General features: G+C 40.0%; 2 protein-coding genes across 3 annotated transcripts in view; one reads left to right on the top strand and one right to left on the bottom strand.

Moving 5' to 3' along the window:
• Nucleotides 1-2,519: 2,519 nt before the first annotated feature.
• On the bottom strand, nucleotides 2,520-8,733 carry LOC143295290 (uncharacterized). Its single transcript, XM_076606910.1, has 5 exons — nucleotides 8,519-8,733; nucleotides 7,356-7,474; nucleotides 5,971-6,080; nucleotides 5,429-5,645; nucleotides 2,520-3,623 (listed from the first exon to the last, which is right to left on the bottom strand). Exons 1-5 carry the CDS (start codon nucleotides 8,608-8,610, stop codon nucleotides 2,644-2,646), a joined length of 1,518 nt encoding a protein of 505 aa, XP_076463025.1. The 5' UTR covers nucleotides 8,611-8,733; the 3' UTR covers nucleotides 2,520-2,643.
• Nucleotides 8,734-9,919: 1,186 nt separating this feature from the next.
• The window catches only part of LOC143295048 (phosphatidylinositol-glycan-specific phospholipase D-like), a 50,179-nt gene continuing 38,077 nt past the window's right edge, over nucleotides 9,920-22,021 (top strand). The window contains exons 1-9 of one of the 2 annotated variants that reach the window (XM_076606603.1): nucleotides 9,920-10,043; nucleotides 11,386-11,441; nucleotides 13,267-13,345; nucleotides 14,319-14,416; nucleotides 16,165-16,275; nucleotides 17,335-17,383; nucleotides 19,548-19,608; nucleotides 20,939-21,046; nucleotides 21,697-21,724. In XM_076606603.1, the coding sequence (XP_076462718.1) occupies nucleotides 9,926-10,043; nucleotides 11,386-11,441; nucleotides 13,267-13,345; nucleotides 14,319-14,416; nucleotides 16,165-16,275; nucleotides 17,335-17,383; nucleotides 19,548-19,608; nucleotides 20,939-21,046; nucleotides 21,697-21,724 (708 nt within the window). In that variant the 5' untranslated portion in view covers nucleotides 9,920-9,925. Of the gene's footprint in view, nucleotides 10,044-11,385; nucleotides 11,442-13,266; nucleotides 13,346-14,318; nucleotides 14,417-16,164; nucleotides 16,276-17,334; nucleotides 17,384-19,547; nucleotides 19,609-20,938; nucleotides 21,047-21,696; nucleotides 21,725-22,021 lie in introns of those variants that run through there. The other variant, XM_076606604.1, reaches the window with a different exon arrangement.

The following is a 22,021-nucleotide window of genomic DNA, read 5'->3' as shown; positions in this document are numbered from 1 at the left end:
CCGCAAGTGTTTTCTGCTTCTTTTTTTTTCAATTTTTTTTTTTTTTTAATTCTCAATGCATATAGGTCTATGTGTGCCTTCATCATCTATCGTTAGTGAACAAACAATATATTATCGCAATTTTATTGATAAAATGTTTCGTTGTTCAAATATGACCATGTGTGTATATAATACTGTGTTAACTTGTTGCTGTTGCTTTCTTGACATGTTTTCAATCGTGAGATGTTCCAATAGCAGCTGGCTTGGTTGCAAACATAAATTGATTTGGCACTGTATTTGGGCATGACTCATAGAAATGATGTGTGATATCTTGATTCTGTAATTCACGCAGGGTAATTTTAGATTGACTGATAACTTCATCATGAGCAAGTGTTGTTAGCCTGTGCTCTAACCCGAACTACGTGTTTCATTACGGCTTTTAATCACACACACACACACACACACACACATACACATATTACACTGTCATATCATTTTTACCAATAAAGACTGCCAACTAAATGGGTGTAATTAATTAAAATGTAGGTATTTTGGTTTGGTTTTATTGTTTGTTTTAGTTTACAATTGCGTGGTCATAGTGATGTATCTCTTACTCACTGTTGTCTTGTGTGTGTGTGTGTGTGTGCGCGCGCGCGCTTAGAGTTGACTTCATCAATATTTTGCGCCTTATAAATATTATTATTATTAATAGTAGTATTTTATGTATTTATCTTCTTTTTTTCCCTCAAGGCCTGACTAAGCGCGTTGGGTTACGCTGCTGTTCAGGCATCTGCTTGGCAGGTGTGGTGTAGCGTATATGGATTTGACCGAACGCAGTGACGCCTCCTTGAGCTACTGATACTGATACTCTCTTAGTTACGCCTGTCTTTGGAAAGTTTACACGTGCTGTTTCTTCCCCTGGCCACACTGCCTTTCTTTGGTTAGTTTGACCTGTTTGCTTATCACTATGGCTGGAGACACCGTGGCAGATTGACGGGCATGTTAGCTGAGTGGTAGCATTGGACTTTCAATCTGAGGGTCCCGGGTTCGAATCACGGTAACGGCGCCTGGTGGGTAAAAGGTGAAGATTTTTCCGATCTCCCAGGTCAACATATGTGCAGACCTGATAGTGCCTGAACTCCCTTCGTGCGTATACGCACGCAGAAGATCAAATACGCACGTTAAAGATCCTGCAATCCATGTCAGAGTTCGGTGGGTTATGGAAACAAGAACACACTCAGCATGCACACCCCCGAAAACGGAGTATGGCTGCCTACATGGTGGGGTAAATAAACAAAAACGGTCATACACGTAAAATGTTACATGTTTGTCTGAGTGTATATGTCATTGTGTGCGTGCTTGAAATATGATTGAACGAAACAGGAAACGAATGATGTGCGCCCAAAGGCAGCCGTCAGTCGGCTCTACCCAGGTAGGCAGACTTGTGTAAATGACCCCGTGTTTCTAAAGCGCTTAGAGCTTGGTCTCCGACCAAGGATAGGCGCTATATAAGTATCCATATCAATCAAGTCACATCAGGAACCTGGGTGGAAGCCACAATATTTTGAGTGCCTTGAACGAATCATCATTTGCAACATGAATGAGAACAGTGATTTCGATCAGAATGATTCTTTCAGACTTTTTTTTTTAATTCTTTTCCCAAAATCATTATCTTATTTCTTAAATTGAAAAAATTGAATTCAGAGAAGCATTTCTCTGCTGTGCTTTATTAATCACTGACAGTGACTTTGGTTTCTTTTCAGTGATGACAACCAAAACTTATAAAATACAAACCTGGATATTCTATATATGCTTGAAGATTTTAAAAACGCATGCCTTTTTTTTTTTTTTTTTTTTACAAATTTGAACAAAAAAATAAAAAAATAAAAACTTGATAATCCCTGCATGCACTGAAGTGGCTTGAGTGCTGGAATCTCAAGTATGTCTGGAAGGTCAGTGGTTTGAATCTCATTAGCACCTGCATTATTGATAAACAGTGGAGATTTTTTCAGTCTTCCCAGTCAAACTGGTTGGTGCAGATAATATGCAATATTGCCACAACCCCTACATATACACATGTAAGATGAAATGCACACATAAAAGATGCTGTTTTCCATGTTAGAAAATGGTTAGCTGTGGAATAATGAACATGCTCTGTATGGTGCATCAATGGATACAGAATGATTTTTTTTTTTACTACAGAGGAGATAAAACTATCAGCAGGACTGCAAACCACAAACACACGACAATATAATTATATAAATAAAGTCATAATTGTAAACAACTGAAAATGAGTCTATCAGTTCTTGAAATATTATTTATTGTGTTCAACTGGGATTGAGCAAATTGTGAAAAAACTGAATACTCAGGCTCAGAGGATTTCTCTTACCCTACAAATGCACAGACTTATGTAAGCAAACATGCCAGACTGAAAGCACAATAATAGTTAATCATCTACTTCAACAATTTTTCCAAAACTTTAATTTTGACATAATTATTCCACACAATGCTCACACACAGTTTACTCTCTCTCTCTCTCACGGTCTCTTAAACACAGAAACAAGCGAAGTGTTTATGACATATACAATCTGCACACCATCACTTCTGCACATTCCTTGTAACAAGAACCTACTGATGTGCACTGTTACAAACAGACATACCAGACTAGTTGTCTGCACCAGTATAGCCATACTGACGAAGCAGCTCCAGGTCATCATCATCCCTCCTTGTCCCCACACGCACTTTTTTCTGCTGACTATGTTCCCCACAGCGACTCTCTCTGTCTCTCTTCCCCTTCCATTTGCTGCACACTGAGCCTTTCTGCATTCTGTCATGAACAGGTGTAGTCTCTGGTTCTGAACACACTGATCTTGCAGTAACAAGGGCAGGACATACATCAGGCCTTTGAGTACTCACAGAAGATTTCAACGTACCCTTTCCCCTAACAGAAATCTGCTTGCTTCCTTCATGCAATCCAGTACCTGAAGATTTCTGTCCCGAGGCAGAGGTTGTGAGCTGAAGTGGACCATGGAAAGTGCAAGAGTGTGAGTCTGCACATTGGGCACACAATTCGTCTGTGGCATTCAGGGACTGGTGAGCAATGTGCTCTGCAGACTGCTCATGCTTCTTCTCACTTCCCAGGAACCTGCTGCCTGCCGAGGATGGTTCCAGACCGTTCATGGTGAACTGCTGCCCACTTTCCTTCTGCCAGGCCTTGCTGGGAGAGACAGTAGGGATCTTGCCAGGACTGGTGGCAGGGAACTTGCTGGGTGAGACGGCAGGGGACTGGTGGCTGCTGGGAAGACTAATGGGAGGTCCGGCCTTGGACGAGGATGTCAGCGAAAGCAGATTTTGGGACATACCGACCCAAGTTGATTGTGTGGTGACGGGAAGTGTGCCTGGTGAACTGAGCTCAGACTGAGGCTTTGAAACCAGATGACTGCTGGACAAACCTGTCAGAGATGGACGAGTCAGATCGCTAGACAGAGAGACTCCAGATTCCTGTGGTGTCAAGGAAGTGCTGTGAGACATCAGAGTGCTGTGGATCAGGAGAAGGGATGAGCCTTTGGTTTCTGTCTCTTCTTTCTCAGTGGAAAACACTGTAGCTGGAGTATCTTCATGTACATTGCTCCTGGATCTGCCATCTGAAAGCAAATTATTCTTTATCAGTACATAGTGGAAAGTTTATGACATAAAAATCCTCCCATTTCTTTCATTTAAAAGTGCACTGATAATCAAAAGTAGACAAATACACTGGTAGTAATGCTGTTTACAATATTGAAAAACCTGTTATCATAATCAATATCAAATAAATATACCTGTATACTGATTCTGTTTATAACATTGGTACATTAATAATCGAAACCGTAATTTCAACGTCCCTTCTTCTGCCATCTTAAAATGAACCAGTCTGCACAGTCAATTGCACTTATTACTTGAGTACGAAAAACCATTTCTGTTTCTATCATTTGAAAATATTCTCCGATTTTTTGTTGTTGTTTTCTGAAAATAATCGGTTTCTTCACATGAAAACATCATCTGTTTTTAATGTCTGAAAAAAATTATCTGATTCTGTCATCCAAACATTCTTGTGTCTATGACCTGTGTGTGTGTACGCAGATGTATATGTATGTGCATTACCCGCGCACGCGTATGTGTGTGTGTGGGGGGGGGGGGGGTGTGGAGGGGGGGGGGAAGGGGTGCATGCACTTTAAACTACACTACATTATACTATACTGTATACTACACCACACACACACAGAGACATTCACAAATCTATACAAACACAAAGCTCAACCCAAGCAAGCATGTATACATTCTGTCAAAGCTTTTGGCAACACCAAAATTTCATCTTTTCTTTCCTATCAAATCATCTGTGAGGTTTCAATGGTACTTCCCCCAAACCCCTCATCCTGAGTCACATTCACACAGTCATACCCAAGTTTGCCATAGTCACAGTGCCAGCAGCTATCAATGTTAAGTCATCAAGTGGCCACACACTTATGGAGACCCTGCACTGCTGCTGAGTCACTTCAGTGGTGTTCTGTACTGAGCAGTGCCAGTTCTGATCTAACAAGCAACAGATAACATAAACTACCCTATGCTTTGAAGTGGAGCCAGACTGAGTGAGTGTCCCTCTGGGAGTGGAAACTTCAACCATGTCCCTCCACTGACAGTCCCCATGTATGTGTTGACACTGATGATTTTGAAAGGAACTCAACACAGGCATGAAAATGGCAGAGAAATCGAAATTGCGGTCGGCATGAGAGCAGCGCTTGTACGGCCATTGTATTAGGGATTTTATTTTCCTGTTACTGATGATGAATGATGATGAGGATGCTGCTGTGAGGAACATTTGGGTTTTGGACAACATGACCATGCTGTACTCTACGCTTCCTTTCATACCGTATCTTGGTGTCAACCAGGTCCAAGAGATACAGACACCTGTATTGTTGATCAAGATATTTGAGAAACACTCCTGAAGATGCCTCCATGATGTGAATGACCCTCGAATGAGTGATCCCAGTCTTCGCACATTTCACAGCACACGCAACTCTGAGTTGGTCATGAGCTGAAAAACCCCACCTCTGTTCGGCTCAAACCAGCATCCTCTCAGTCATCGGTCCGTGAAGCTAACCACAGAACAGTGGCACAAACACAATGTTTAACTCACAATAGAGCCCAGTTAGCTCAGTTGATAGAGCATCAGACCTTATGTCAATATTCTACACAAACCTATGGTAGGCCCTCAAGGCATGATCACCATGTTGTATTTCTGTGAAGATCAGGCACTTTTTTTTTTTTTTTTTTTTTTTTTTTTCTTTTTTTTTTTCTTTTTCTTGTACAGCAGATGTGGTGTGGCATAAATGTATCAGTCTGCATGTTTTGAGACCTGCTTGAAACTGAAACTGAACCTGAAATTGAAACTGAATCTGAAACTGAAACTCACAGAAGCGTATGGCCTTGGAATGTGCTGGCGCAGATGGCCGCCGTAGTTTGTGGCGACTGTCCAGGCTCCAGGTGTTGAAGAGATCTGCTGCCCACCCCTGTGTCTCTACCTCCATCTTTTCTCTTAGTCTTTGCTTTACACTTGTGCCCAGCTCCCCCCTCACCGCTGTCACTGTCTCCAGTGATCTGCCCCTGGCATACTCAATCAGTTCTGGTACCTGTGAATATGGCAAATATGGTGACCAATTAGTATTCATGTTCTGCTTTTACTGAGAACCAGAGAAGACAATAAATTAAAAAGATAATTAAAAAATCATAACAACACACACATGAATGAATAAACTGAAATATTTATAGGGTGGGAAATGCCTACTTTGAAAGAGAATATAGTTGCAAGCAAATATATTGCAAAAGAGCTAAGGTAAACAGTAGACTAACATTTCAAAGTAATTCTACAAAACATGCACGCACACACGCGCACACACACACACACACAACACACACACGCACACATACACACATTCACACACCATGTATACCCACAGTCTGCATGAGGTAGAGGTTGTGGAGGGCAGTGAAGGACAAGTCCAGCACTTTCAGCACACTGAACACCCGCAGAAACTTGACACTTTTGACAGTCACTTCTGTGTTCTCTGTCACATAAAATACAGTCAATAAGCAAGGAAGTTGATTTGCTGTCTGAGCTTTCAATGTAACATCTTAACACTATACAGTAGAAAAATGATGATGGAAGGAACACACACACACACACACACACACACACACAAAAAAAAAAAGATAAAAAAGACAACAAAAATGATACAAAAGACAAAAAAAAAAAAAAAGAACCTTCCAGGGATGCTGAAACTATCCTGCTCATTTGCAGAACTTTTAGGTATCCACTGATTTCTCCTAAAAAAAAAAAAAAAAAAAAAAAAAAAAAACACTATACAGTATGTAATTTACCATCAACTTAATATCTGGACATGATATCAGACCTGTGTAGGCATATCTCATTTCAGAGTTTAGCCTAAAAAAACAACACATTTTTACTGAAACGATTCTAATCAAACAAACTCAGTAACATCAGTTTGGCTAATTCAGTTACTCAAGGAGGCATCACTGCGTTGAGACAAGCAGATGCCTGACCAGCAGCATAATCCAACATGCTTTGTGAGGCCTTGAGGGAATATGAAATAATATATGATGAATAAATAAATATATATAAACTGATAAATAAACAAATAAATAAATGAACAAAAGTAAATATATAAAACCAGTAACATCAATGAACATATACATATTTAGCATAAATAATAAAGTGAATAACACTGGTGACTATTTCAAAAAGTTTCTAACAAACAAATGAACCTGAGAAACGATTGCAGCAATTTTACAAAGCTAGGTATATTGAATATATTTTACAATGCATACACAATACAGAACTTTTTTTTTTTAATCATGGTCTGCAAAGCAAAACAAAACAACAAAAATAAACAAAAACAAAAAAACCCTTTACTGTGCTTCATGTACTGACAAAGAGTTGTGTTTTGTTTGTTTGTTTGTTTGTTTTTAATATATATACAAACTTCCGTATTCAGCAGCTCTTTCAGTGCAGGAAGGAGTATTAAAATTACATCTGTGAAAAGTATGGGCCTCTTTTGACCCAGAAAGCAGAGAGAGATATTTCATAAATACATGGTTTGTAGTAACTACATGGCTTTTATGTAAAGTGGGTATTTGAACCATGAAACACTTTGAGCCTGACTAGTCTGAGGTATAAACTGAAACTGTGAAAATATGCATGGCAAAAGTTAATGACCAGTTTTAACCCTGTAAAAGTTTTATACAATTACAAATTAGATTAACATCATATTTTTTCATGTTACCAGTGTTTAATCACTGAAATAATAAAACTTTGTTTATACCTGACAGATCCAGAGTTTGCAGGCTGAGTGGTCCACTTTTCTTGATACGAAGCGGCGCTGTCAGCTTGCGTATTCCCTCATCTGTCAGTTCATTTTTTCTCAGTACTAATGTTTCCAGACTGCAATTAAACAAGAGTGAACATTTATAATTATATATCATGGTGAATCAATTATGAGTACATTTTCAAAGAAAACCTAAAAGAATAGCCGGACTACACACATTCATCAGAACCCAGTCCAAGGCAAGGAAGAAGAAGAAGAAGATTTTGTGTGTGAACAGTTAAAATAACTTAAATTGAACTGCATGGGTCACCAAAAGAATTTTTTTTTTTTTATCACAACTCAATATTCACATTCCATGCTTTTAGTAATATTTCTTTGAAACAGAACTTTTCTAATTCATTTCTTATCATTTAAAACATGGAAGGATATCCATTTAATCAAGGAGTCATTTTCTCTGAAAGGAAGCAAATTCCAACACTGTTGTTCCTGTCTATGCTCTATAATGATCTGGGAGGGGAGGTTTAATTATCAATATCATCACACATCAGATTAACACTGTTGATACATATCTCATAGATAAGATCTATAATTAATATGAGGATGCAGGTGACAATGAAAACTGAAATGGAAGATGAAGAGGCAAAAACATATATATATATCAATCTCCTGTCATCAATATTTTCAGAAACAGAAGTACGATGGGGCGGGACTGAGGCTGATGATATGACATGAAGTATCCATGCTGTATGGAAAGAGAAAGAAAGCAGAAAGATTAGGGAGGACATTCATCAGTCCTTGGTAGGTTCCGACCCATTTCTCTTTGGAAACAAGACCAGGACAGAGTGAGGCATCAACGCTTACGTAAAGGGACAGTGTTGACCGTTAAACAGATAGGCAACGTTAACAGTTTGTCAAGTGATTCACTGTCAGACAGCTTTGAAAGAGAATGAAACACACACACACACACACACACACACACACACACACATACGGAAAGAGAGAGAGAGAGAGGGAAAGAGAGAGAGAGAGCGATCGAGAGAGAGAGGGGGTAGAGAGTTATAATCACAGGAACTGAAACAAACGGAATGAAACAGGTAAGAAAGGGAAGCGGAACCTCGCTTTAAGTTTAACCTCGGGATGCACTGCCCCCATTCACGCACCTTTTAAGTGTGGAGATATGGAAAAGAAGCTCGTGTTTGTCCCCAAGGCAACAAGAGGACACATCCATGGCCCTAAGATGGGAAAACAACATCAAATGGTCGAGACAGTCGGCAAGAAGAAGATGGTCTCTGATCCTCACACCAGTCAAAACAACATAAGCAGACGTGAATATAGACAATATTTGATACGATATTTCCGGATTATTCAGACTTAGTTGACCTGTTCCTTCCACGGCATGAAATATTTCCTTGCCTATTGTGTCAGGAAATCCTTTGAAAGATTCAACAAAACAAACGTTTTTGGATACATACTCCAAGCAAATGTCAAAAAGTCTCGAGGCAACCATTTTGGGTGCACGGTTTCGAAAGTTGCGCGGAAGAGGGGACAACTCTCGGTTACCAGTGTGCACCTCGGAATATTTGTTGCTATGAAAATTAGTCCCCTCTCTCTTATAGTCCATCTCAAAATATGTCTTCAATCTCCCTGTGTCCTCTCTCTCTCTCTCTCTCTCTCTCTCTCTCTCTCTCTCTCTCTCTCTCTCTCTCTCTCTCTCTCTCTCTCTCTCTCAGTATCAGAATATATGCGTCGCAGGGGCCAATATTATAATGGCCATCGTCGCAACGGGACTTGGGAGAGCAATTGGAAAAAAAGAAAGAAAAAAGAAAAAAGAAAAAACGAAACAAACAAAAAAACAAAAACAAAAAAAATAAAAACGACTGTTAATAATGGAAAACAGCAGCTTGCGGGGAGCTTTTGATGGCCACCTTGAATGCTGCGGTCGTCCCTGCACTCACCGCAATCAAGTTCTTTCCGGCCTCCAGTTGATTTAGTTTAAACAGTATTCCAGAACAAATCTCAGAAGGTTTACATTTTGTAACAGAGTAGCAAATTATTGGAACAAATTAACAAGCAATATCAAACGTGCACCTAGGATAAATACTTTGAATAACCTCATAGATAAACACGAGTTATTGACAAAAAACGAAATATGACTTTGATGGATAAAATGACTGAGCTAGTCAACGACCTGACCAACAATGTAAAGGAGTAAATCTGAAGGGGCATAAAAAGCCAAAAATGACTAAGTTGTATAAAGCAACGCCCCAAATCCTGATCCTGATTCCATTCTGCTATTGTTTTCCATTCTGTGTGTGTGTGTGTTGTGTGTGTGTGTGTGTGTGTTTGCTTCGACTCTCTCTCTCTCTCTCTCTCTCTCTCTCTCTCTCTCTCTCTCTCTCTGTTACTATGTCTCTTACGACTGCCCAAACACTTCTGTACAAGGGCATCATTACAATTATTTTCATTTTAATTAAATAAGCAGGACAATGCTGTGCGGACAACTTTTCACAAAAGTACTAAAACCTGGTTAGTGTCTTACTGATGCAGTGTTTGTTTAGCAAAATCACATGAGGCAGAACGTCAAAATGGCGACAGAAAAATCGTGTTGGATTGCTGTTTTTCCTGTCTTGTATGTTCTGTTTGGTGTTGCTGATTGTTGTGGAACGTCTACACATATTGAGATTAGTAAGTCTTGATGATTAATACACAAAAACTTTTATTTTGAAATATATGGTAATGACTTTTAACGAACTGAGTGTAAACGTACGATATTTCGAAAGTGGTGATTTGCTGAGAAGTTTGTTTTGTTCTGTTGGGTTCTGCAGTCAGCTGTTTGATGGTATCATGACCATCTCAGAAACAACACACCGTCTTTCTGATGTGGTCAGCTAGTTTAGAAACGCTCTTCCAGTCGTTTTTAGATGTTCCTTTCTGTAAAACAAAGGTATACCTGACTGATAGCAGTCAGCAACATTTCTGAGATAAACTGAGAACCATGGTAACAATACCATGGATAAAGGAGGAAGAAGGACAGCATTCTGGGTGTGTAACAGAATTAAATTAATATGTTAGGATTCATGATTCTCTCTCTCTGTCACTCTCTCTCTCTCTCTCTCTCTCTCTCTCTCTCTCTCTCTCTCTCTCTCTCTCCTGTGTGTGTGTGTGTGTGTGTGCAATAATCATATGCACAGATGTGTGTTTTATGTGTGTGTGTGTGTGTGTGCACGCACGCACATGCATGCGTGCGTTTCTGAACGGCTGGGCTTTGATTAATATTATTATAAATATTACTGTCATCACCTTTGTCATTGTTATTTAATACATGTATAGTAATGTATAATGTTAATGTTTCAATTATGCTACATATTATTTCTTCATATGTTCCTGTTGTTATCATTTCAGTGGCAAACCCCCCAAAAAATGTACCCATTTGCTGAAACAAAATAACCTTCATTTCAGGCAGATTTATACTTGATAGAACTTTATGAAGTATTATGATTTGGTTCCCTTGATCATTATGCTTAAAACAGTTGAACCGAACTGGAGTGTTAGAAAGATATTATATAGTGCTTTATAGCGTTTTGTGATAATGAATAAGAAAATAGAGTAAAAGCCTGTCTTATTTTACTTGATGAAATCTTAGACGGGCGCAATAGCCGAGTGGTTAAAGCGTTGGACTGTCAATCTGAGGGTCCCGGGTTCAAATCACGGTGACGGCGCCTGGTGGGTAAAGGGTGGAGATTTTTACGATCTCCCAGGTCAACATATGTGCAGACTTGCTAGTGCCTGAACCCCCTTCATGTGTATATGCAAGCAGAAGATCAAATACGCACATTAAAGATCCTGTAATCCATGTCAGCAGTCGGTGGGTTATGGAAACAAGAACATACCCAGCATGCACACCCCCGGAAACGGAGTATGGCTGCCTACATGGCAGGGTAAAAATGGTCATACACGTAAAAGCCCACTCGTGTGCATACGAGTGAACGCAGAAGAAGAAGAAGATGAAATCTTGGACATTTTGCAGGTTACCGAGCACAAGATGGTTTCCATTCCTCCAATTCCAATGTCAACTATGGAAAAGTGAGTGCTCAGTCAGAGTCAGTGCATGAATAATCTTGTAATTTTTTTTTTTTTTTAAATGCATCTACAGGTCTTCGTGGTTTGGTTTCGTATACATTGTATACAGTCATGTTCTCTACTCTTTTTTTTTCTCTGTTGTTTCTGTTCTTTTCTCTTTTTTTTCTCTCTGTCTGTCTAGCTTATTTTAAGCACACTTTTAAGGCAAAAGAAGACACAATTATGCCAAGATACTTCAATATGAGATAAAAGAAAGCCTAAAGTTTACTATAAAGTCAAAATCTGAAAATCAACAACCTGACCCCCACCAGCCTAAAATCGCCGCTAGCGGCAAAGTTGGTCAGGAGCAAAGTGACTCATTTCGTGATGGAGGGTCACAAATTTATTTTTGTCGTTGACCTTCTAAGATAATTTGAGATTGCAAGATCATAACAAACACTAGATAACAAAACAGTGCAGTATAGCCCTAGTTTGTATCATAAGGTCACAAAAATATCAGAAACAGATATCAAAAGAGTGTAGTACTGCCAACACCCATACTGTTTTCATTGTTGTCCTTGTTATTTCTGTTGTTGTTTCTTTCTTTCTTTTTGTTTGTTAATTTGCTTTTTGTTTGTTTGTTGTTGTTTTTTTGTTGTTGTTTTTTCTCTCTTTTCACCTAAGTTCTTTTCAAACAATGATAAACAAAAACTTTCTTTGTAGCATGTGACCTGTGTATGTTGTTTCTCTCTCTCTCTCTCTCTCTCTCTCTCTCTCTCTCTCAGTGATGTAATTTATTGTAGATCTGTGTTGTTGAGTGTTGTGTTTATCTTTTATTTATGCTGAAAAACAAAGTTAATCAATGAAAATATTTCAGGGGGAAAAAATTGGAATTTTAACTTAAGTGTGTGTCTCTATTTCAAAAGGAATTTTTTTATCGGCTGATTTCATTGAAATATATCACAATGGTGTTTCAAAAGTGATGGATTTTCTTAAGGTCAAAATCACAACTCAAACTGTTAATCAAACAGGGACTTCTGTTATTTGTGAACACACACACACACACACACACACACACACACACACACACACACACACACACACACACACACACACACACATGGAGTTCATGTTCCATTTCATCATGACTTGGTCTAATGGCTGCATGATTTCATAATGTTTATAACTATAATTGAGAATTATAATTGTAACTATGCCCAATGCCAAATCTGTTCCAATAATTAGAACAGATTTTTGGAAGAGATCAGTTTGTTCTTTCCTTCAGGAACGATTACCGCGAATAAATTTGTCTCCTTCCAGCCCAGTCTTCAGACCCCATTTGAGAATTATTTATTATTTTTGCATTGATCTTGACAGTTTGAGTCAAGACCACAAAACTTGTTTTTAACAACAGAGCTATTGGTTTGTTTTGCATTGTTGTTGTTTGTTTGTTTTTTGCAGAATGTCGGTTTTTATGGTGCCTTTTCTTCGAATTTTAGGACAGACTGCAATGTGGCTTGGGTTGATAATCATGCAATGAGTAATCTTACCATGCAGTCTTGCCATTTAAGCGCGTTGGGTTACGCTGCTGGTCAGGCATCTGCTTAGCAGATGTGGTGTAGCATATATGGATTTATCGGAACGCAGTGACGCCTCCTTGAGCTACTGATACTGATACTGATACTTGCCATTTACAGTGTCGCCATGCTGTTCTTTGTCATTTTGTTCCTTCCGTGTAAGTACCAAGGAGTGTTTTCTGTAGTAAATGTTGGCTCTGTTGATGAAGCGTGGAGAAACAGAAATTATGGAGACAGCTTGGAGAGAGATGTGTGTGTGTGTGTGTGTACAGCTGCTGTTGAAGCATCAAGACGCCCTGGAAGGAGGGAGCCCATACCCTGATGCCTACTATGATACTCTTTGTTTTGGAGGTAAGGACTTCGCATACACAGTGTGTTAATGTGAGAGTTTGTGTGTGTGTGTGAGTGTGTGCGTGTGTGTGTATTTTCTCATGTATTTATTGTGAAAGCAAGTGAAAAAGACTATCAATATTCTATGGCATTGGTGCATCGGCCTTCATGCTCCTCTCTGTTCTACTTCTCCAGATAGGTACAGTGCCTTTAGCGGCTCTCTCCCCTTCTAAAACGTTTCTCTTCCAGTGTGTGTTTGTGTCTGTGTCTGTGTCTGTATCTGTGTGTGCTTACTGTGTGTATGTGTGTCAGTTTGTCTGTGCGTCTATGTGGTATCACACAGACAGAAAGCCACTGGCACTTCATTCCAGTTTTCCTCACTCCACCAGGTGTGAATAGGTTGGGGTACGGTGGCTGAAGGAGGTGATTGAGGCATGCTGTCAGGAATAAGATTTCTGTTACATATAAAAATGGAACACATACCCAGGCTCACACCGTCCACTACCAATCCGGACCAGGGAATATAACGAAATCATTTTTTATCTTCCTTTCTTGCACATTTATTCTTCTGGAACCCCTTTCCCACAACAAATATAATCACGAACACATTCTTACCACTGGCCTAACACTCTCTCATTCAGTTCAGTTCCTAACCTGCTTCAAAAATTCCACATCACTCTAGATCTAAACATAACAATAAAAAGACGAGCTCAGATGAGGAACCAAAACTAAACAAAATAACACAAGGAGGGTCACTGGTACTCAACAGTCTGGCACTTCAAATTCCAGATACATTCATCCTGCTTTCATCATACAGCATTCTCTCTACAAATTTCATGCCTTCTCTGTGTCAAACCCTAGCGGTCCTGGACACCATGAATATGAATTCACTGGCCGTACAGCTGTAAAAGGCAATGGGACCTTTATGTTGTTGGGTTTGTTTGTTTTTTTTCTAATGCAGGTGATGTATTTGTTGTTGTTGTTTGTGTGGCAGGCAAGTACCACAACATCTCTGAGGACACGCACTGGACCCCCTTCATGAACGCCACCATCAACTACATCCGCAGTCATTACCCTCCCCCATGGGACCTGGTAAATCAGCCCTGACTGTAATACTTTGGTTTTGTGTGTGTGTGTCCATAGTCGTTTAGTTGTACATCTTGAGGTCAAAATCACAACTTAAACTGTTAATTAAACAGGGACTTGTGTTAATGTGTGTATATATATATATATATATGTAAAAGTGGAGGTGGAGAATGTGCCTGTGTGTGTGGGCTTGTGCGTGTGTGCACGTGTATGTGTGTCTGTCGGCCTCTGTGTGTGTGTGTGTGTGTCTGTGAGTGTGTGTGTGAGGGGTTTTTTTAAGAAAGAGTGGTCATGAATGTTTTTGTAATATTTTTCTTCCATGTAAAGCACCCTGAGCTCTTGGAGAGAAGGGGCGCTATATAAATGTATATTATTATTATTTATTGTTATTAAATATATATGCATGTCAGTGTGTGTGTTTGTGTCTGTGTATGTGTAATCATGTGTGTTTAGGAGAACAAACTTTTTGCTTAATGTGTGTGTGTGTGTGTGTGTTATCATGTGTGTGTAGGAGAAAGAATGTTTGTTTAATGTGTGTGTGTGTGTGTGTGTTGTGTGTGTGTAATCATGTGTGTGTAGGAGAAGGAATTGTTTGTTTAATGTGTGTGTGTGTGTGTGTGTGTGTGTGTGTGACTGTATGTGTGTAGGAGAAGGAATTGTTTATTTAATTGTGTGTTTGTGTGTGTGTGTGTGTGATCATGTGTGTGCAGGAGAAGGAATTGTTTGTTTAATGTGTGTGTGTGTTTGTGTGTGTGTGTGTGTGTGTGTGTGTGTGTGTGTGTAATCATGTGTGTGCAGGAGAAGGAATTGTTTGTTTAATGTGTGTGTGTGTATTTGGAAATGTTTGTTCTGGGTATGAAAAGATCATTTGGCAGTAATCCTCCATACTCCAATAGGAGTGAAAGGATAATTAAAACTTGAAACTTGTGTGTGTCTGTGTCTGTGTCTGTGTCTGTATATGTGTAATCATGTGTGTGTAGGAGAAGGAATTGTTTGTGTGTGTGTGTGTGGTGTGTGTGTGTGTGTGCATATGAGTGTGTGAGTGTATGTGTGTACATGTGTGTACAATGATACATAAATGCATGCATGTGAGTGTGTGTGTGTGATGTGTGTATGCATGTGAATGTGTGAGTGTGTGTATGTGTATGCATGTGAGTGTGTGTGTGTATGTGTATACATGTGAGTGTGTGTGTGTATGTGTATACATGTGAGTTTGTGTGAGTATGTGTATGCATGTGAGTGTGTGTTTGTGTGTGTGTGTGCATGTGCCACATGTGTATGAGTGTGTGTGTGTGTGTGTATGCGTGTGTGTGTGTATGCGTGTGTGTGTGTGCGTGTGTGTGTGTGTGTGTGCACTATATGTGCAAAAAGTGACTCTGTGTTTTCATGTGACAGAAAAGGTTGTGTGTGTGTGTGTGTGTGTGTGTGTCTGTCTGTCTGTGTTTGTGTGTGTCTGTGTGCAAACAGTTAAGTATGTGTGTACGGTTGTAAATGTGTGTGTGTGTGTGTGTGTGTGTGTGTGTGTCTGTGTGCATACAGTTAAGTATGTGTGTATGGATGTAAGTGTGCGTGTGTCTGTGTGGCTATGTGCATACAGTTAAGTATGTGTGTACGGGTGTAAGTGTGCGTGTGTGTGTGTGTGTGTGTGTGTGTGTCTGTGTGCATACAGTTAAATATGTGTGTACGGGTGTAAGTGTGTGTGTGTGTGTGTGTGTGGAAAGCAGTGACCCTCTGTGTTGTGTTGTGTTGTTCAGGCGACAGAGAAGTTGGTGGTGTTTTTGTTGGGGGTGGTGTCCCACCAAACAGCAGACATCTCTTGGCACGGACTGGGCATCGACCAGGGCTTTCTGGATGCTATGGCAGCTGTGAGTGTGTGTTTGTGTGTGTGTGTGTGTGTATGTGTGTGTGTCGTGTATGTGTGTGTGCGTGTGTTTGTGGTGTATGTGTTTGTGGTGTATGTGTGTGTGTGTGTGTGTGTGTGTGTGTGTGTGGTGTATGTGTGTGTATGTGTGTGTGTGTGTGTGTGTGTGTGTGTGTGTGAATTTTGTTTTCTGTCCCATCACACAGGCTGGTGATGTGGACATCTACTTAAAGCTTTAATTTTCACGTTGGAATGTTAATCAAAATAAGATGAAATGTAGGAGAGAATGGGGGAGTTGTATAGTGAGTTTGGGGGGAACCAAAACAGAATCTGTAGATGGATAGTCTTTTCAAACTTAAGATGGATAACTGAAATTGATATAAATGCAATTAAAGAAAATTACATGTTGGACTTGGTAAAAGGGAAGTCCTTTATTTAATAGAGAGAAACAACTGACATATATGTGTAAACATAAAACGTTAAAAATAATAGTGTTCCCGATGACTGCAGATGGCACTTTCATGATAACAAGGCTTCATTAGGGCAATATTTAGTCAGTAATGAATTATTGGGTTGTTTTTTTTTGTATTGTATTGTATTACTTTTTGTCACATTGATCAAGATTCCTGAAAGTGCAGTTCAGGCTGCTCTCCCCAGGGAGAGAGCATTTTTGTTTCTGAGTGGATTTTTCTACATAATTTTGCCAAGGACAACTCTTTTGTTTGACATGTTTTTTTTGTGTTTTTTTTTTAATGCTTTAAATGCATGCTGCACAGTGGACCTCAGTTTATCATCTCTTTTGAATGTCTAGCATCCAGATCACCACTCAAGGTCTAGTGGAAAGGGAGAGAATACTGGCGAGCGTGAGGTTCAGCTCCATGCACTGCTGATTCCCTCCCTTTATAGGCTGATTCATTACCTCTTAGCCACAGTCAGAAAATTAAACTTAAACTAGGTCTGCAGATGGGACCAAAGTCTAAGTGAGCCCACTGGTGGGGATTCAGCTCTGGAGAACTATAGTGTAGTGTTGTTGGTTTTTTTTGGTTTTTTTTTTCAATTTCAGATTAATTTCCATGGTGTCTTTGATGCAGCGCACAGTGTTGGAGATATTGGTAAGTGGTATTGTGTTGTTTGTTTTTTAGTTTGATACGTATGTTTATTCATATTGTGTTGCATTTTGTCAGGTTTTGTGTGTGTGTTTTTTGTTGTTGTTGTTGTTGTTGTTTTTCTTCTTTTTTTGTTTACTTTGTTCTATGTTGTATTTTGTTATGTTGTTTTTTTGTTATGTTTTTGTTTTGTTTTTTATATTGTGCTGTACTTTGTTGTACTGTATTTTAATGTATATGTATGTCTTGTTTTTTCTTTCCTTTTTCTTTTTTACTGTATTATGTTTTGTTCTATTATACTGATCTGTTTTGTATTATATTGTGTTTGAAATTGTATTCCATTGCGTTCCTTTTTATTGTATTGTATTATCTGTGTGATAGAATATAGTGATGGTATGGTATGGTATGGTATGGTATGGTATGGTATGGTATGATATTTCAACAAGTGTTAATCTTAATGGTACAGAAATGGAAAAGAAATGGTACAGTTTGGTATGGTTTGTGGTAGGGTAAAGTATGGTAACAGTATTTCACAGTAGTAGTAGTGTTCATGGTACAGAAGTGGTGTGGAAATGGTACAGTTGGTTTGGTTTTGTGGTAGGGTAAAGTATGGTAATGGTATTTCATGGTAGGGTGTAACATTGGAAGGGTAGGGTAGGATGTGGTAATGGTATTGCATGGGGTGTGGTAATGGTATTGCATGGTGTGGTGATGGTATTGCATGGGGTGTGGTAATGGTATTGCATGGTGTGGTAATGGTATTGCATGGGGTGGTGATTGCATACATTGTAATGGTTTGTGATACGGCACAAAATGGTAAAGTGTGGTCTGGATTGTGGTATGTAATCAATATTGTTATTATTATTAAGAGCATTTACACCTAATCTTGAAAATAAGCCCTAGGCGTTTACAAATAGAACACATGTAAATATCAAAAAGGAAAAAAAACTGAGCACAAGATACCAAACATTATCAAAAATTATTCACCCCCACTCCCCCCAGGCTCCCCTCCCCCCCCCCCCCCCCCACACACACACACAATACACACAAGCACACAGTCATAAATAGTCATCATGGCCTGGCTTCGCTGACGAAGATCTAGGAAGGGCGTTGTCCACGTCTGATGCAGGCACGCTCATGGCTGACAAGGCCAATGCGGGAAAAGCAGAGTCGGCCGCAGCGGTTGCAAGGGAAAGTCTGGTCTGGGTTCGTGGCTGCAGCGTCGTGGTTCTTCCTCCTTCTGTGTTTGTCCTCAAGGCTGGCCCTGCGGTTGTTTTCGAAGGAGGAGACAGCTTGGTGGATGGTGCGTCGCCAGGTCTCTCGATCAGCGGCTACTGCAGACCACTGGCGATGGTCAATGTGACAGGCACCGAGAGCTTTCTTCAAGGAGTCTTTGTATCTCTTTTTGGGTGCTCCTCTGTCACGGTGGCCAGTGGACAGTTCGCCATACAGCGCGATCTTGGGCCGGCGGTGGTCCTCCATCCTGGACACGTGCCCTGCCCAACGTAGCGGGGTCTTTAGCAGCACTGCCTCGATGCTGATAGTCTTTGCCTGCTCCAGGACCTCGACATTTGTGATGTAGTCACTCCAGTGGATGCTGAGGATGGTGCGAAGGCAGCGCTGGTGAAAGCGATCAAGCAGTCGTATGTGGTGCTGGTAGGTGACCCAGGTTTCGGAGCCATACAACAGGGTGGGCAGTACAACAGCTCTGTACACGCTGATCTTTGTGTCTTTCTTCAGGTGTTTGTTGTTCCACACTCTCTTGTACACAGTCAAAAATACAACCAACAATTTCTGAAACTATCAGACCTCTTATGATGTGGCATGGTTTGTGGTGGCTTGTGGTAGGGTTTGGCACATCATGTTTACCCTCACTGTGCTTGTGGTAGAGCTTCTAGACAGCAGTAGAAAACACGCACAGTGAGAAACACACACACACTCACACACACACACACACAAACATATACACACACACACACAACCACACCCTCTCCCCCCAGACACACACAGAGTCACACACACACACACACACACACACACACACACTCACACACACACACACACACTCCCTCTCTCTCACTCACTCACACACACACACACATGCGCGCGTGTGTGCACACCCTTGTTTGGAAAACTTTTCTGATGATAGAACTTTGCTTTATTGCTGCAGGAGGGGACATCATGACATTGTTCGAGTTCAATGTTACCCACATGCCGTACCTAACAGAGTGGTAGGTCCATGTATCTGATGCATGTTGCTGGTCGACATAGCTTGGTGTGTGTGCGTGTGTGTGTGTGTGTGTGTGTCTCTTCTTTCCATGTCTGTGTCTGTGTCAGTCGTCTCTCTCTGTCTCTGTGACGCAAACATACTCACACACACACACACACACACACACACACACACACACACACACTTACAAATAATGACAGACATGCACACACACACACACACACACACACACACACACACACACACACACACACACACACACACACACACACACACACACACACACACACACACACACACACACACACACACACACAGAGGAAATAATCCCAGTCAGGTGATATTAATAGATGATGAATATATGCAAACAAGATTAGGAAAATTTGTTTAAGAATGCTGTTGCAATTTATTGCATTAATTGATTAATTAATTGTGTATTTTTCATTTATTCATTCACCATTGCACTTGTGTCTTATAAACCTTAAGGTTTCATGACAACACACACACACACACACACACACACACACACAGAATTAATTAATTAATTAATTAATTAATTAATTAATCTTTATTTTCCAACGGTGAAGATATTAGCACTTTGGCCGACTTACACATCTGCCATTGTTCTAAGAGACACACAAACATGTACGCATATAAATGTAGTTATACTGAATACTTAATACATGTATAATGTACGAGTATAACACAGCGTCAAACTGAGAGACACAACATTGCTCACATCTGTACGGAACGGAAGCGAGTAACACACACACGCACACACACACACAAACACACTGGACACTGGACACTGGAATTATTTATTGTCATTGCCAAGAAAGGTCTTTTGACAAGGGGGCAACAACATAAATGCATATATTTTAGCTTCAAAACAACAACAACAAAAAACTATATTTTTTCTCTGAATCCTTCAGTCAGTTTAAACCAAGAAAATATGCAATACTTGGAAACACTTAAGTCACATCCTGACAAAAACTCAACGAAACGGAACTAAAGAAAAACAGCAATGTAATGATAATAAAATACCAAAATGAATGGGGACTGACTCGACCATCCATTCAAAAATACATCAAACCAATACATACTGCCTCAACAATACACTTAAGTATGCAATGTTATGTTTTCTGTTTTGTCCAAATAAAATAGCAACTTCTGTACAAACTATAATTAAGTGTCTTCTATGCTGTTGATACCTTTGTCTCATTGTTTGAGCTTCTGACACACACGAACACAGAGAGAGAGAGAGAGAGAGGGAAAAAAGAGTAAACCAAGACTTTGTCATAACTGTGCACTTGGCCATTTCCAATTCCCAGGTACATTCCAGTGGATGATTTACACAACATTTACACCGAGCTGTATGGAGCTGCCCTCATGCCAAGGGATGTGATTGTGGCTTGCACATTGGAACTGTATGCTGAAAGGTAATGCATTGTGGACTGTGCATTGGAACTGTATGCTGAAAGGTAATTCATTGTGGACTGTGCATTAGAACTGTATGCTGAAAGGTAATGCATTGTGGACTGTGCATTGGAACTGTATGCTGAAAGGTAATGCATTGTGGACTGTGCATTAGAACTCTATGCTGAAAGGTAATTCATTGTGGACTGCACATTAGAACTGTATGCTGAAAGGTAATTCATTGTGGACTGCACATTAGAACTGTATGCTGAAAGGTAATGCATTGTGAAGGTAATGCATTGTGAAGGTAATGCATTGTGAAATGCACATTAGAACTGTATGCTGAAAGGTAGTATGTTTTGGGCTGCACATTAAAACTTTACACTTAAAGGTAATGCAGTTTGGACTGCACATTAGAACTGTATGCTGAAAGGTAATGCTTTGTGGACTTACATTAAAACTATATGCTGAAAGAAATGTGTTGCGTACTGCAATTAGAACTGTATGCTGATAGATGATGCATTGTGATAATCATAATGTGACAATTTATGATAATCAACCTCATCGTTATCATATTCTGTGCAGGCTTGACTAGGACTTTCACATTTTCAAAATCATCATGCCACCTCTCATGTTTGTTTCTTGATTATCAGTGATTGTGTGTTCTTGACAGGCTAGGGGAGAAGCTTGCCATTGACAAGGTAGGGTTTGTGTTGTGAAGGCATGTTCGCACCCATGCATGCATGCACACACACACACACACACTGGTTTTGTCATGTATATATCGCTATTTGTTTTTCACGCATATGAATTTGTCTGTCCATGAAAATGAAGGAAAATGCATTGAACAGTATGCGTGGGGGTGGGATGGGGGGGTGGAGGGTATGTGCATGTGTGTGTTCAAGTGAAAGAGGGAGACAGAGAGAGACTGAGAGTACCTGTGGTTAAGTTGTATCTGTATGTGAGAGTACATGTGGTTAAGTTATATCTATATGTGA

This window comes from Babylonia areolata, chromosome 20 (genome assembly GCF_041734735.1).
Source record: "Babylonia areolata isolate BAREFJ2019XMU chromosome 20, ASM4173473v1, whole genome shotgun sequence".
Classification (NCBI taxonomy): Eukaryota; Metazoa; Mollusca; class Gastropoda; order Neogastropoda; family Buccinidae; genus Babylonia; species Babylonia areolata.
This window is presented reverse-complemented; position numbering and strand designations above follow the sequence as displayed.